At 41.9% G+C, this 16,488-nt stretch overlaps 1 protein-coding gene across 1 annotated transcript in view; it reads left to right on the top strand.

The window, feature by feature from the left end:
• Window positions 1-16,488, top strand: part of ANKRD31 (ankyrin repeat domain 31) — a 115,310-nt gene that overhangs the window by 57,159 nt on the left and 41,663 nt on the right. Inside the window, 5 exon segments of the mRNA XM_026649268.1 lie at window positions 6,998-7,189; window positions 10,425-10,567; window positions 13,167-13,326; window positions 13,845-13,951; window positions 15,143-15,230. Coding sequence (XP_026505053.1) covers window positions 6,998-7,189; window positions 10,425-10,567; window positions 13,167-13,326; window positions 13,845-13,951; window positions 15,143-15,230 — 690 coding nt within the window.

The following is a 16,488-nucleotide window of genomic DNA, read 5'->3' on the forward strand; positions in this document are numbered from 1 at the left end:
CAGCCCGCTGCCAGCCTGGGGTTCCTTCACCCAGGCCGGCAGCGGGTGCTGAGTGGGACCCCAGCTGGCAAGGGGCCAGCAGCGGGAACCCCAGAGCGGTGGCGGGTTGAGCAGCTCAGCCTGCCACCGCTCTGGGATTTCCAGCGCCGGCTCCTGCCAGCTGGGGTCTCAGCCCGCTGCCAGCCTGGGGGAAGGAACCCCAGGCCAGCAGCAGGCGCTGAGTGGAACCGGCGGTGGGACCCCGGCTGGCAAGGGGCCAGCAGCGGGAACCCCAGAGCGGCGGCGGGCTGAGCGGCTCAGTCCGCCCCGCGTGCCATCAAAAATCGGCTCGCATGCTACCTTTGGCATGCATGCCGTAGGTTGCCGACCCCGGTCTACATTTACAGTGGCATGTAGAGTAAAGACACTGCATGCCAGCTGAGCTAGCACAGATCTAGCATAGAATCTCGGACAAGGATTCATCTGTCTTCTTTGGATGGTTGAAGATCTCTTTGTGGGCACACTCGATGGTCTTGCAGATTGGGCTGAGCAGCAGTTTTGTCCTTTTCAGCTCTCCATTCCATTTGACCACCTGGATAGCCACAGAGGTGTTCTGCAGCTTTTAGGCTGAGAACATGATAACAGCTGTATGCGTATACTATGTCCTTTTCTCTCTGGTGGTCACAGCCTACTCCTCCTCATCCACCTCCAGCTGTGTAGAATGCTGCCTGGTCCTCTTGACTCTGGTGGTTACAAACTGCCAATCCTCCTTTCTGATTTCCACTCTCACTGATTCCTTGATCACCAGTTCCTTTCTTTCTTGAATCTGGGATGGTGATGCTTCCTGAATCTGGTTCCCCAAGTACTCCTCAGCTTCTCTGATGCTCTGCAGTGTCAGTACTTGTTCTTCAAACCATTAATTTTTTCTTTCATCACAGCCATAAACTTGCTCTTTATACACAGGAAGTCCCTTCTGTCTTCAGGCAGGAAAGAAGACATGGCATATCCACTGCAGATCATGGTAACTGTTCCATCACTGGCCATCACTGTAACAAATGTAGAACTGTACCTAGAAAGAAAGCTTCTCACACTACCTTCACCAAGCTCCTTCCAAAACCCCTATTTGCCACTCCTGTTTGATCTGTATAATGAGATATGTATGTGGATGTAAACAGCGTGAGAATGAGCTCTCCCCTGACATCTGGTGGTGAGCTGTGGAAAAGGACTTCAGGGGCTGATCTCGTTTGCATGGGCACACCCACCCTGCCCAGCATGATGGACTGCTTGCCCAAATGGTCACTTTGGCTACTGTGGGATCCCTAGTTATTGGGGCAGGAGTAATAAAGGGTTGTTATCCTGGTTATGTGAATCAAGGACAGTAGAACTGTACCTGGCATTTTATGACAGAGGGACTCGCCCTCACCTATGTAGCACTCACTAGGCAAGGGACATGGGTTCCAAACTCTGGTGGATTGAGAGAGGGGGCTGGTGTTTGGGCCGGGCAGTGTGGGCCCCTTTTGAGGGCCCTAAACACCACTTTTATTCCTCCTCTCTCCAGTGTGCAATAACAGAGCTAATTTTGACTCCATTTGGAGTTTTGTTACATACTACAGAGCTGAAATCACAGATACCTGGGTCTAAGCATTAAACCTACACTGGTGCACTGGAACTGAGGCTCCCCTTCTACCAGCTAAAATCACTGAGAGCTGAAGTCACTAAAGAGCTGAGCTTGCTGAGAGCTGTGTTAAGTGGGGCGGGGGGCTAGCAGGACGGCTAGCGGAGAGGAGTGGAGAGCTGTGGCGTGACGAGTGGAGCGGATGGCAGGGTGGCTGGCGGAGAGACGCAGCTGGAAGTAAAGACTGCGGCAGAACCCCATGGAGAGGCGTGGCAATCAACCCGAGCAGTGGAGCATGTGAGAGTGGGGGGAGCATATCTCCCCCCACTTCCACCCAGGCTGGGAGGTAAACTCTGCAGAGGAACTTCTGAACTCTGGGGGCTGCACTGACCAAGGTCAGAAACTGTGGGTGGGGTGACTGTTGGGTTGCTGGACTTAAGACCCTGAGGGGAAAAGGACACTGCCAAACTTACTTGGGGGTGGGTCTTTTGCTCATGATTTATGTTATGAATCCTGTTTGTGGTGTTTCCCCAACATAATGCTGCATTGTTTCCCTCCTTTATTAAAAGGCTTTTGCTACACTCAGACTCCGTGCTTGCGAGAGGGGAAGTATTGCCTCATGGAGGCGCCCAAGGGGGGTGGTATGTAATTGTCCCAGGTCACTGGGTGGGGGCTTGAGCCAGTTTTGCATTGTGTTATTGAAACAAAACCCCTAGATACTGAACCCGGCCCTTGTTGCTGCCAACTCTGACAGGCAGGCGAGTTACATGTATATACTTGTATGCATATTATTTTGTTCACCCATTCTGTATTTCCAGTTGTAGTGGGAAAACTTTATCAAAACCATGTATTTTTCAGTATAATCTCCTCTGGAAGATCATTTCACAGCTCAGCTCTTTCTCCTCCTGCCCCCCATCCTCGCCTCCATCCCCAGTTGAGAATACTGTCTCCAGAAAACATTTTATTCATCCAGTATTTTGTGAGCTGCATGGGCCCATAGAAAGCAGCTGTTTTGATGAATCACGGAAGGAGATGCCATCACTGGTATAGCTGAAGGCACTGAAAACTAGGACCATGGCTTCCAGCTGTGAGCAGAAGCGGATTGGGAACCACTAAAAGGATGAACATACATGGGTGATGCTTCTTGGCTTGCTCTTCTTCCTCATTCATCAACTTTGTTATCCATCATGGATGGCTATTTTTTTCCTTACCTTATCTCTTCCACACCCCGGTGGACTTTCTGTCCCTTTCTGTTCCTGAAAAGAAACCTTTTGTTCCTACATTGTCATATATGCAGTGGTCAATATGAGTATCCGCTTCACCCATCTACAGTACATCACTCATTAGGCCCTACTCATTCCTTTTCGGCTTACATAGAACTAAGTGAAAATTGCTAAACTCTCTTCCTACAGTTTGGTCTGTCACAAGAGTCGCACATTTCTCACTAAACAGTTAACAGTTTAACCTCAGTTCTGAGGTTTTGAATATTTGTTTAAAGCGTGGATACCACCCAGTTGCATTTTTGATTTTTAAATCTGCTTTTTATGTTTGATAGGATTTTAATACTGAGTCACACACACAAAAATGTACATAAAAACAAACAAAAAAAATCATTCAACAAATTGGATGCTGTATTTGCCAAGTTCCTGTCCTTTCCCACTCAGAACCCACCTGAGGATGCACTCCAGAGAGAACCATTGTTCTTAGAGTAATCTAACAGTTCCTCATCGTGCTGCTGCAAATATTTTTTAGCAGACATAAAGAAGACTGTTGTGCATGACAACTTCACTGGAAAACTTTGCTATTATTTATGTTCATTTGCGGCCAGTTGCTAAGAGTCATTAGCTTAATGGGCTGCTGTTGGTTTTTTTTTTGTCTACCTCTCTAAAGACTCCCTTGGACATCCTCCAGTCCCAGGAGCTTAAGGAAGAAGCAGGAACTGGAGAACAGATGATTGATTTGGGATTTCAGAGCCAGAAGCTTTTAGGCTAAAATACAGTACATTATCTCAAAGAAAAAAAGGATTGAGTTGAAGGGGTACATGATGATACAAGCTGCCATTGTGTGCTCCAGAATCTCAGCTTTCATTTTGAAAAAGTAATTCCCCTGCCTTTAAGGCTGCAAAGATAATGTGAATCAAGTGCAGCTGATGCAATGATATGTACCTGAGTTTGCAAAGAGCGAGAAACAATAGCGCAGAGAGATTTGTGTATTGCCCCTATCCATCTCTAAGGAGTGTTAACTCAGATACTCAGTAATGATCATTTAAATGTCAGTATTGCTAATTTGCTGTGAGTTACAGCTCATTTTGGCACCATGAGCAAGTGGCACTTAAGAGAATACCCCCACTTATTTTTTTCCCCTGTATCAAGAAGGAGGCTATCTCTAGGAATGCAGGGAACTGAGGATTTACTGAGCAGAAGCAAAAATGGAAGGGATCAGCAGAGCCCATGGGTCTAGTCGGACCCCATGTAGAGGGAGCCAAACTCAAGGAACCCAGCAGAGTAAATATTGCCATAGTTTGAACCTCTTCACAATCTACTGTGATTGACATCTAATTTTGGCATCTCAGATGGGCAAAGCTTATTTTCTGGAGAGAGCTTGGAAGGGAGGTTTAGGTTGGATATTAGGAAAAACTTCCTAACAGTCAGGCTGGTTAAGCACTAGAATAAATTGCCTAGGGAGGTTGTGGAATCTCCATCATTGGAGATTTTTAAGAGCAGATTAGACAAACACCTGTCAGGAATGGTCTAGATAATACTTAGACCTGCCATGAGTGTAGGGGACTGGACTATATCACCTCTCGAGGTCCCTTCCAGTCCTATGATTCTATAATATAGGTTTTACATCCTATTCAAATGGAATGTGTTTTCTCCATCACTATGCATAATATGAAAGGTATAATATAATTTGCACAAAGTGAAATCTGTCTATACAGCATCTTATAGGTAGCACGTAAAGACAATGTGTCAAATTTTGCTTTCAGTTACACCACTGTAAATCTGGAATAGCTTCACTGAAGTCAAGGAAATTATTATAAATTTAAATTTACAGTGTACTCTAACCTGTTTAAAAAGATGCTTTTCTGATCATACAAACCCAGGGCATAATACACTAAAAGAATCCCAGGGTTCCAGTTAAATGTTAACATGGCCAGTATTCAGGTAAATAATGAATATATATTTTTGAAAACTGTATTTGAAAAATTCAGGAACATGATAAATGGGCACATTCTGTTCAGTTACAATGAGGCAGATCTGGATTAGCACCAATAAAAACAGTGGAGTTATTTCAAATTTATACAAGTTTACAGGAGAGCAAAATTTAGCCCATGGTGTTTCAACCATTCTACAATAGTGAAAAACGTTTAACATTTCAAACTGTCATATCTCACAAATGTTTCTTCCAGTTACCCTAATACTTTACAGAATATGAAATCCTTTGACCAAGGACCACATATGAGAAATTTCAAGCAGATGGCTTTAGTTTTGGTGACATATCTATGCCTGGTTTCATTGTCTGACAGCAAAGTGTGACATTCCCCAAGGTACAATCTGGACTGCTGAATAACTGTCTCTCCTCAGTTCTCCCTGGGATGCCTTTTACACTGCTTTACTGATGAACAGCCTCTCCTGGCCAGTTAACACAGACTCCAGCATGTAACTTGCTCCCAGCTGCACAGTATTGAGAGCTACTAGTTAGTCCCTCATAAATTACACTGCAGAAGAATACCAGCAGATTCCTAATCCCAGTTTTGTCCCTCAGGAATGTGCGACTTGTACTGCTCAGTACACTACACTATAAAGTATGTAATTTCATCAGTGGAAAATTATATGCACCAACCTTTTTATCTCAAATCGAGTTTCCCCACACACTTTAATCCAAACACACTGGGTTAAGATACAACAATAAAGTAAGTCTATTAACTATAGAAAGATAGATTTTAAGTGATTACAAGTAATGATGCATAAAAGGATGGGTTACAAACGAAATAGAAGAGTAAAACGCAAGCTAATACCTAATTTAACTAGCCAAGTGAACTTAAAAGCAAAAATGTTTTGTCTCACCATATGTTTATAGCAGTCTGTATTGGCTGAAAAGCCTTCCAGACAGGACCACCTCTCCCCCAGTTCAATGATGCTTTCTTTGGGCAGGTCTTCACTACAGGGGGGAGTCGATTTAAGATACGCAAATTCAGCTACGCGAATAGCGTAGCTGAATTCGACGTATCGCAGCCGACTTACCCCGCTGTAAGGACGGTGGCAAAATCGACCTCCGCGGCTTCCCGTCGACGGCGCTTACTCCCACCTCCGCTGGTGGAGTAAGAGCGTCGATTCGGGGATCGATTGTCGCATCCCGACGAGACGCGATAATTCGATCCCCGAGAGGTCGATTTCTACTCGCTGTTTCAGGCAGGTAGTGTAGACCTAGCCTTTGTCTTTCGAGCGTTGTAGCAGTCATGAGTAGAGATGGGGATGAGAAAGGTAATTTGTGTTGTATGTGTCCTCCATTCTTACACCCTTAGTTCTCCCCTTTTTGATGATTATCTCCAGCTGGGGTCCAGGCGGCAGGCAATCTGTTTACACAGAAACCCCCCTCCCACTCCCCCTCCCACTGTGTCTTTGCCAATATGTAAAGTCCTGGCTCATACCCTTCTTCCTGCCAAGGAATGGCCATATAATTAGGTGGTTGTCCAACTGATTAAGATGATACCTGGCTGGCGGTGCTACTGTGTCTTTGTCTCTGAAGAAATGGTTTGGGCCTGCCTATCTAACTCTGAAACATGTTACAGCAATTTTATACAGTAGAAAATTAAAACTTTACATACAATGTTGATACACATATTGTACCAGGACAATGTTCAGCAGATTATGAGTTTTCAAATGATACCTCACAAGGCATACTTTGTACAAAATGTATCATAGTCTTGTAAAAGTGGTGAACATAATAGTATAGACTGTCACACAGTGTTATCCGGAGAAACTGTCAGTTGCTCCTCCTCTCGGTACCTAACCCTATGCAGCTTCCTCCCATTTCTGACTAGAGGAGATGAAGTCCCAGCAAGTAGTAATATCTCCTGAAGTCACTCCTGGTAACTGAGAAGGAGTCTATGGAGAAATGGAGTCTCCTTGTTGCCATACCACATAGTTGTGCTGAATAACTATGTAATCTTCTCCCTCCAACTTTACCCCATTGCACCCTTATTGCAAGTTGTCTGGTAGTGGATTGTAAACTCTTTGGGCCACAATCCATGTGTACTTGATCTGTATTATATTTTTGGTGCTGTCAAGTAATAATAATAATTAAAACAATGGAGTTGCATAGAGTTATGCTGTTTGAAGTGAGATCAGAAGCTTGTCCCAGTTTTCTAATGAGAAATTTTGGTGTTCAATATGTCTTTAGAATCTTTACTATCAAGCAAAGAAGAGATAGCAGCTGTATCTGCTCAGCCTACCCATATTATAAGAGCTGGGATAAAAAAGAGAAATGCCAAAGGGGAAAGTCGCCTGCACCTGGCTGCTAAGAAAGGAGATTTATCTTTAGTGAAAACTCTTATAGCATCTGGAATATGTGTAAATCTAAAGGATAATGCAGGTTTGGATGTTTTAAAATTATTTCTTTGGTGATCCTCTAGTGTTTCAGTTTGATGGCAATTAAGAAACTCAACTTTTTTTTTAAACTCTTGAAAGAATGTAACCAAGATGTTTTAGAAAATAACGTATTGGTACCTAGTTTATCGAACAAGGTTAGTAACAAGGATTACTTTGTTATACCATTGTTATCTTTGAATTTGTATTTGCAGTCTTTCAAATGATACATATGAATCTTTTGGCAATAATATGTAGTATATTGACCAGCGCATCAGACAATTGTGTATATATATATTTATATACACACTTGTATGAATGTGTGCTTGGATGTATATACACACACATCACGTACTGTGGTGACATCTGTGGTGGGTACCCCCCAGGGTGCCACCTGGAACTGGGGTGCCACTGAGCCCTCTGATTCACCAGCCTGGGCTCCCTCTCACACTGTGCTGCTGTGACAGGCTGCAGACCCACTCCCGGTCCTACACTTCCACCAGTATTCAAAGAGGTAATACCAAGCTGCAGTTACATGCAGGCTCTCTGACCAGCCACTGCATGAATCAACGGTAGAGAGGCTACAGCCAAGATTACCCCCAGCCCCAGGCATTCACCCCCCCGCTGGAGTATAAACCCAAAGTTATACCATCTTGCGCTGCACAATGAACTATACAGCATAAGCTCATAGAGCATCCCTCCCTTGATGTGGAGAAGAAATGCAACAGCCCCTGCCCCTTGAGCTAAGAGTCCCAAGCACTTCACTCCAAACTTACTGGTTTTGATTAAAACATAAAATAAGTTCATTAACTACAAAATGATAGATTTTAAGTGATTATAAGTGATAGCGAACAGATCAAAGCAGATTACCTAGTAAATAAACAAAAACTCAAACTAAGCTTAACATACTAGAAGGATAGGATTTGAATTAACAATCTCACCCTGACTGATGATACAAGCAGGCTTGCAGATTCTTAAAGCACAAGCTGCATTTGCTTTGCAACTTAGGTTTCCCAGGGTTCCATACTCAGGCTAGAAATCCCTTTAGCCTGGATCCAGCACTTCCTCCAGTTCAGTCTTTGTTCCTCAGGTGTTTTCAGGAGTCCTCTTGTGTGGGGAGTGAAGAACAACAGATGATGTTACTCCCTGCCTTATATAGCTTTAGCATATTGCTGGAATCCTTTGTCCCAAACTCAGTTTGTGGAAAAACACTGGTATCCAAGATGGAGTTCCATATCATGTGGCCTGGTCACATATCCTTGCATACCTTGCTGAGTCATAGCAGCCATTACTTACAGGCTGTCTGGAGCATTCTCAGGAAGGCTTACCAGGTGGTGGATAAGCTTCTCCTAAGTTTTTCCCAATGGCCCATTACCGTGAATAGGCCTGTAGCGGGGTGGTCACCCCACTCCTGCCTGGAAGGGCTTAAAGCAGCCCGGAAGAGGGCTGTGGCAGAGAAAAGCTGGGCTGTTGGGGAAAGCAGCCACAGCTGTAGCCAGTGCAATCAGGGCCCAGCTGGCCCTTATAAGAGGGCAGTGGGCCAGAAGCATGGAGAGACTCTCTCTGGCTTTGAGAGGGAGGGACCTGGCTACAGGGAGCTGAGAGAAGATACCTGGAGTGGAGCAGGGCTGAGTGAAGGCCAAGGGAGCTGGGGAGCTCCAGCCTGGAAACCCCCCAGGCTGCAGCTAGTGGAAGGCCAATTAGGTACTGGGGGCAGGGGGCAACCCACGGGTAGGCAGAGGCAGCAGGTCCAAACCCCCCTTGCCTATGATGAGTGGCTTTTACACTGCAGTCTGCCCCAGGGGCTAGATGGTGACTGGAGTAGCCCACGACTGAGACAAGGTGGGGATAGAGGGTTGGGGGTTCCCCTGGGTGGGGAGACCCTGAGACTGTGGGGGTATTGCCAGGGGGCAGCACCCCAAAGACAAGGGGCACTGGGTCCTGGGAGGGATACGGGGGCCAGCGGCAGCGAGACACCGGCCTGCAGTGCTCCGGAGGCTGGAAATGCTAATTCCCTGAGATGACCAGCAGGAGGTGCCGCAGCGGTGAGTCCCGCACCGTGACAAGGCCCTTCACAATCAGCTATCTAGACTGGAAGCATTTTGCCTAGTGGGTATCACCCAGGTGTGACTACATGTGAAATACAGATACATAGTCAATATTCAGAACTTCAGATACAAAAATGATACATGCATATAAATAGGATAATCATATGTGACGGGTTGGATCACAGAAACCCCCTTGGGAGCTGCCACCTGATGTGCCAAGACTACCCCTGCTTCTGTTTTCCCTGCCAGCTCAGGACTCCAGCACCCTGTCTTGCTGAGCGAGACACTCCAGTCTGGCTCCAGACACAGACCCAGGGTCTGAATCACTTGTCCCAAAGCTGCAAGTTTACCTAAAAACAGCTCACAGGAGTGTGCTTGTCTTTAGCACTCAGATGCCCAACTCAGCAAATGGTAACTTTTCCAATGACACCTTATATGACCCATCTTGTACAAAATGCATCACAATTATGCCATAATAATATTACTAGGATGAATATGGGGTGTAGTATCACAACATCCATGAAATACATTGCTCAGTTGTTAAATAAATTGTGGACACACGTGATACACATTTATCATGTACCTCCCCTTCACTTTGCCCACTTGGCTTGTGAATGCAGTGGCATTACTCACAAGTAAAGTTATCCACATGTGTAAATGCAGAATCAAGCTCTCAGCCTTTGAGCCACTTCACACAGTTCCATTTTTTTAAAATTGCATTACAAGGTAGAATTTTCCTTCTTTTCCTCCTAAATGTAGATTTTCCTCCTAAATTATGCAAGGCTTAGCCCCAGGAATGGCCAGTATTCCATTCTGGATCCATGGCTGGTTTAAAGTTTGATATCACATGATGCCACCAGTGCTAGAAATTAGATTGTCAGTATTTATGCTTTTGATTTCTGATATTTCTAATCTGCAATTTTTATGCTATTATTATTTCTGATAGTATGATTTAAAAAGCAGATAGTACATTTCTTTAGCCAGTATTGGAATAAATTTATCTTTGGAGTCAACTGAATTACAACAGGGAAAAATTGCCTTAGTATTTTAGGGTAATTCTTTGTTTCTGATTTATTATAAACAAAGAAGTCCTACAGTTACCGGACTGAATACAAAAAAGTGTATAATTGTCTGTGACCTGTGTGGGTTTCAGACATCAGAATCACAATCTAAATTTTGATCTGGTTTTACTAGGCTGGACAGCAATTCATGAAGCTTCCAACAGGGGATTTACTGAGGTGATCTTAGAGTTACTAAAAGCTGGTGCTGATGTTAATAGCAAAAGCCTGGATGGGACTTTACCAATACATGATGCAGTTTCTGGCAATTATTTCAAGGTACAATTCTACTCATATTACCATGCCTGGGCCTGATTTTCAATTATGGGCATACAAATGCCACAATTGTGCATGGAAATGAAAATGATGGTTTAAATAACTGAATCTAAAATTATTAATAGAATACATGTGTAGACTTTCATTAAAAATACATAAACGTAAGTTTTTAACCTGTCAGAATTGAAGTTCAGCATTGTGTTTCTTCTGCAACAAACAATGACAATATGAACATCTAAATCAGAGCATGTAGCTGTATTTCTTCTGCTACTTTATGTACTGTTGATGTTAACTGTAAGAACCAAATTCTGCTTTGGGATGTACATGTATAACTCCCATTGAAATAATGGGAATTGAATACATACATCAGAGGACAGAATTTTGTCGTAAGAACCCTGAAGGCCTGAAATGCAGGTCTTTGTCAGTAAGTGAAGAAATAAGTGATTTTTAAACAATGGGGGCCACATATTTAAAGGAATTCATGTGTCTAACTCCACTCATTTCAAGGGGAGTTAAGTGCCTAAATACCTTTAAATACCTTTAAAAATCAGATTTTGGGGCTGATTTTGCTCTCACAATGGGGTAACTGAGGAGTAGCTCCACTGAAGTTAATGAGGTTATATTCGGTTAAAACAAATGAAAGTGAACAAAGACTCAAACCCAGTGTTTTTAAAATGCATTCATTTTTAATTTTGACATCTCCATTTTTTGTGTTAATGATTTTGGATCATAAACAGTTTGTTAAAAAGTGTTTCAATTAATCTTTGAAGAAATATGTCTTAATTTTGTTGTAAGACTGAATGTGAGATTGTGCCATCTCCTCAATATTAAGAGAAAGTTGAAAGCATGTTAGGAATACTTACCAGCTGGAAGGGAGAGAGATGCATCAAGTTGAAGCCGCCTTCCAGTTAGCCAATTGCCCTGTCTACAGTACAGAATTACTTTGGTATAACTATGTCGCTCAGGGGTGTGAATAATCCACACCCATGACTGACGTAGTTATACTGACCTAAACGCTAGCGTAGACTTGGAGATGAAGTTATTAAGCTGATAGGAGAGCTCTCTCCTGTCGGTTTAAAGTGTCTTCACCAGAACAGCTACAGCGGCACAGTTGCACCGATGCAAGTTTCTAGTGTAGACCTGCCCTTAATGGTAGCAGCTGGTTGTATTTGCAAAATGTAAAGCATCAGCTATCAGAAAAGAATGCTGGGAGAGGTACCCATAAAAAGGAGATCCTACCTTGAGAAGTTTAGCTAATGGCCAGGTAGTTATGTCTTGCTGCTGTATTTCATTAGTTTCTGTTTCTTGAAACCTTCACTTTTCAGCAGAGAAATGTACTAACAAGGTAGTAAGAGAGAATTGTTGTTACAGATGAACAAAGTACCTTATTTTTTCTTCCTAAATGAAAAGCTGTGGGAGGACAAGAGATACTCAGAACTTTCCAGCAATTTTACAGGTCCAGAGTTTCTAAGGTAGCATGCAATCAGGGAGGAAGAGAGGGGATCAGAGGTTTGCTTGGTAGGAGAGCAACTCATAGATGAATAGATCCTTTAGGGGGAATCTGAGGCATCTGAGAAGGACCAGAGCATCTGCACTGAGGTACATACCTTCTGCAGTTGTACTTGGGCATTCCATCCCCCATAGCAGCATATTTCCCTTTGAACGCTCACTTCACCTCCATGTGAGATAGTTTGAAGGCCCAAAATAGTAGTCTGTGTAAGTTAGTGCTGACAGTATTAATCTAAATGAGAATATTCCTGTATATTTGCCATGGAAGGGTGCCATACAGAGAACACTTAAAAGTCCATGCTGTTTTGCAAAGGGACTTCCATTAAATTAGAGCTGGGTAGATGATGTCAGATTGGTTCAAACATACACACCCTTCCTCCAGTTAGTCAAAAGAGCAGGTTTTCCATCTCTTTCATCTTCTCTGTGACAGAAAATAAAAATGAAGGAGATGATTTCACTGGCATGAATGGTGGACCAGGAAGACTCAGGCAGGGAAATAAGAGTAGTAAATCTGAAATTTTTTAGCAGGTAGGGCCTATGTGTGCAAACATATACAGCTTAACTTTAAATACTTAAATAGTCCCATTAACTTCAATGGGACTAGTCATGTGTTTAAATTAGGCATGTGCATAAGTATTTGTAGAATTGGGGCCATGTCACCATCACATACCACTGAGAAACAAAAATCCACTTATTTTCTGTATCTTGTTTATATTTATTCAAAATGGTTATTTGACATTTACCAGATTCTGTTAATTTGGAATTGATTTATGATTCTCTGTAGCATCATGGGAATGTGTTGCATATAGTGACACTATGAAGATGACCAACTAAACAGGCAATTATGAATTGATCATATATTTAATAAACAAAAATTAAAAGTATAAGACATGGAACTAAGTAGATAAATGCAAAAGATACTTGCAAGCTAGATTGCTGTACTCTCTCCTCCTCCCTTCATATGTTTCTTTGTCTTGTTAGAGTGTTAACTCATCAGAACCGGAACTGTGTCATCTTATTTGTCTGCACAGCACTTAGCACATTTAATGGACTATTGTGATGATGATAATAATAATTAAAAACTATGTTGCAGACAGTCAGTATTCTACTACATCATGGAGCAAACCCTAATGAGAAGGACAAGTATGGGAAAAATGCTTTGGATGAAGCATGCAATGATAAAATGAAGGAATTGCTTAAGTCTTATGGGGCTACTGACAGTGAAGTTGCTTATGAAACAACTGAGGTTACTGGTATGTTAGCTATTTCATAATGTTAATATGATAATTTTACATCCTTGTCTCAAAAATGCTGCAAGTTTGCTTGAGTGTTTTCATGTCAGGGACAGGCATTTTCTAGTGGTAATATATCCTTGATGGTTATTTATCTATATAATTAAGACAGTAGAATGTATGGCACAAATTCTTTCCTGGTAAAGTCAGTGGAGTTATAAAAAGGATGTATCTGGTCCCTTAAATTTTGTTGGTTTTCTGAATTTCACTCACATAAACCTTGTAGTTTTTGCATTGAGTATTGGATTAATGTTTTAGTGGGTTTCAGATTTAAATACAGTCTCCAGAACAGTAGTATTTAGATAATTTGATTTGATCTCATTTGCATATACCATTTTTTATTTATATCATCGTCTGCTTTTGAGTCTTAGTAATCTGTATAATTGGCATCTATTCTATTATATTGGTTTTATACATATAATTTTAAAATAATAATGGAAATATATTTGTTTTCTTAATTGTGGGGGGGAAAGATATAGGTCCTTCTAGATCAAGAAGACCAACACATACTTGTTATGCTTGCTGTAAAAAGACTGATATTCCATTGGTTTTGCACCATGATATGACCAGAGAAAAATGTGGCACAGTAAGTGTAGATGTTGAGTTTTTTAAATATTGCTTTGCAGTGCAGTACATTTCTATTCTGTATATTGTCATCTGTTGATTGAATAATGTAATTACACCATGTGTTTAGATAAAGTAATAATCCCTGAAGTGCATGCTGAGAGGAGCAGCATGTTATGAAGCTAAGCGTGAAGAAAGTAAAGATATATTCAGTTTATGCAATCTATCTCCATCTGTTTCTGTTCATGATTCCTGTGCATCTATACTTCCTTGCCATTAGCATGCTACATTAATATTCATATTGTTCATATGGATGGAAAATGCCAGGATCCATGAAGTCTCTCACCAGCATTTCCAAAGTGGCCCTTCTGAGGAGCAATGACTTGGCAATCAAGTTAATTGGAGAGAGATGAAAGGTTATTTTGGTTTAAAACAAAGCTTATTTGAACATAGGCCCTGTGAAAGTAGAACTCTCATTGATACATATGAGTCTGTGACACCTCAAATCGCAGCACTAGAGGTGATGGAAGTGCCTTTCTTTAAACTATCTATACCTAGAGCCCCATGCATTCCATTGCAGCAGCAGTTGCTGCTGAAAACACCCATATTGTGCTGCAGAAACAAAACGTTCATTAAAAAAAGGTTCTAGCCCATATGGTTGCACAGGAAACCTTGAAAACATTAACCAAATGTAAACTGATGCAGTGTTCTGTTCCCAAATCTGCAAAAAAGCCTGAAAAATGGTTCTAAATATCAACATTAATTATTCCACTGCTGATCATTTTAACAGAAGCTCTCAGCTAATGTGCTTATCTCAACTGCCTCCCACTTTTCTACAAGTGCCAGAAACCCCAGCTGTCCCTATCCCGGCTGTCAAAATCTTCAGCTTTGCCCCTGACAGCTTCTGTGATGCAGTTAGGCTTGTCAATACAAAAATCTTTGGCATAACAAAAGTGTAAAATGTGGGGAAAGATCAGATAGATTGAATTTAATATCAAAATAAACCACATGGTCTGCTGTACTGGTTTCATACTGATTCATTTTCATATTTAATTATAAACCTCTGTTTTCTTTATTTAAATGAATCAACCACGCCAGTGTACTGTTGAAGTCAGGAATATTGCCACAGAATTTAGGTTCAGCTTGCTTAGGTTCAGTAAAACCTTGTCTATACCTCTGTAACAATAAAGTTAACAATCTTTGTATTTCATAGTATGAGTCCATCATTGCCACATTACAAGATATAGAAAAGAAGCAGGAAAAACTGTCGCTGTTTGAAGTAAGAAACCCAAAAGATGAAGGTAGATGTGAATTCAAGTTCAATTTTCATTATTGCTGTAATGTTTGCAATCATTACTCTAGTATATTGCTAAGTAATATACTTTCATACATCCTTCTGGAAAACACAATTTGAGAGAACGGTTCTAGGATAAAGAAAGAGGAGTACTTGTGGCACCTTAGAGACTAACAAATTTATTTGGGCATAAGCTTTCATGGGCTAAAACCCACTTCATCGGATGCATGCAGTGGAAAATACAGTAGGAAGACATATACAGAGAACATGAAAAAATGGGTGTTGCCATCCCAACTCTAACGAGACTAATCAATTAAGGTGGGTTATTATCAGCAGGAGAAAAAAAATTTTTGTAGTGATAATCAGGATGGCCCATTTCAAACAGCTGACAAGAAGGTGTGAGTAACGTAGGGGGAAAATTAGATGGGGAAATAGGTTTTACTTTGTGTAATGACCCATCCACTCCCAGTCTTTATTCAAGCCTAATTTAATGGTGTCCAATTTGCAAATTAATTCCAGTTCTGCAGTTTCTCATTGGAGTCTGTTTTTTTAAGTTTTTTTGTTGGAGAATTGCGACTTTTAGGTCTGTAATTGAGTGACTAGGCGTCACCTTCAGCCCCCAACTAAAACCTCTCCAGCACATCATCAAGGATCTACAACCTGTCCTGACGGATGATCCCTCACTCTCACAGATCTTGGGAGACAGGCCAGTTCTCCCTTACAGACAGCCCCCCAACCTGAAGCAAATACTCACCAGCAACCACACACCACACAACAAAAACACTAACCCAGGAACCTATCCTTGCAACAAAGCCCATTGCCAACTCTGTCCACATATCTATTCAAGGGACACCATCATGGGACCTAATCACATCAGCCACACCATCAGAGGCTGGTTCACCTGAACATCTACCAATGTGATATATGCCATCATGTGCCAGCAATGCCCCTCTGCCATGTACATTGGCCAAACTGGACAGTCTCTATGCAAAAGAATACATGGACACAAATCAGATGTCAAGAATTATAACATTCAAAAACCAGTCGGAGAACACTTCAACCTCCCTGGTCACTAATAGTAAAAACTATTTCCCCATGCTAATTTTTCCCTTACTGTTACTCACACCTTCATGTCAACTGTTTGAAATGGGCCATCCTGATTATCACTACAAATTTTTTTTTCCTGCTGATAATAGCCCACCTTAATTGATTAGTCTCGTTAGAGTTGGTATGGCAACACTCATTTTTTTATGTTGTCTGTGTGT

This window comes from Terrapene carolina, unplaced genomic scaffold (assembly GCF_002925995.2).
Source record: "Terrapene carolina triunguis isolate 2854851 unplaced genomic scaffold, T_m_triunguis-2.0 Scaffold69, whole genome shotgun sequence".
Lineage (NCBI taxonomy): Eukaryota > Metazoa > Chordata > Testudines > Emydidae > Terrapene > Terrapene triunguis.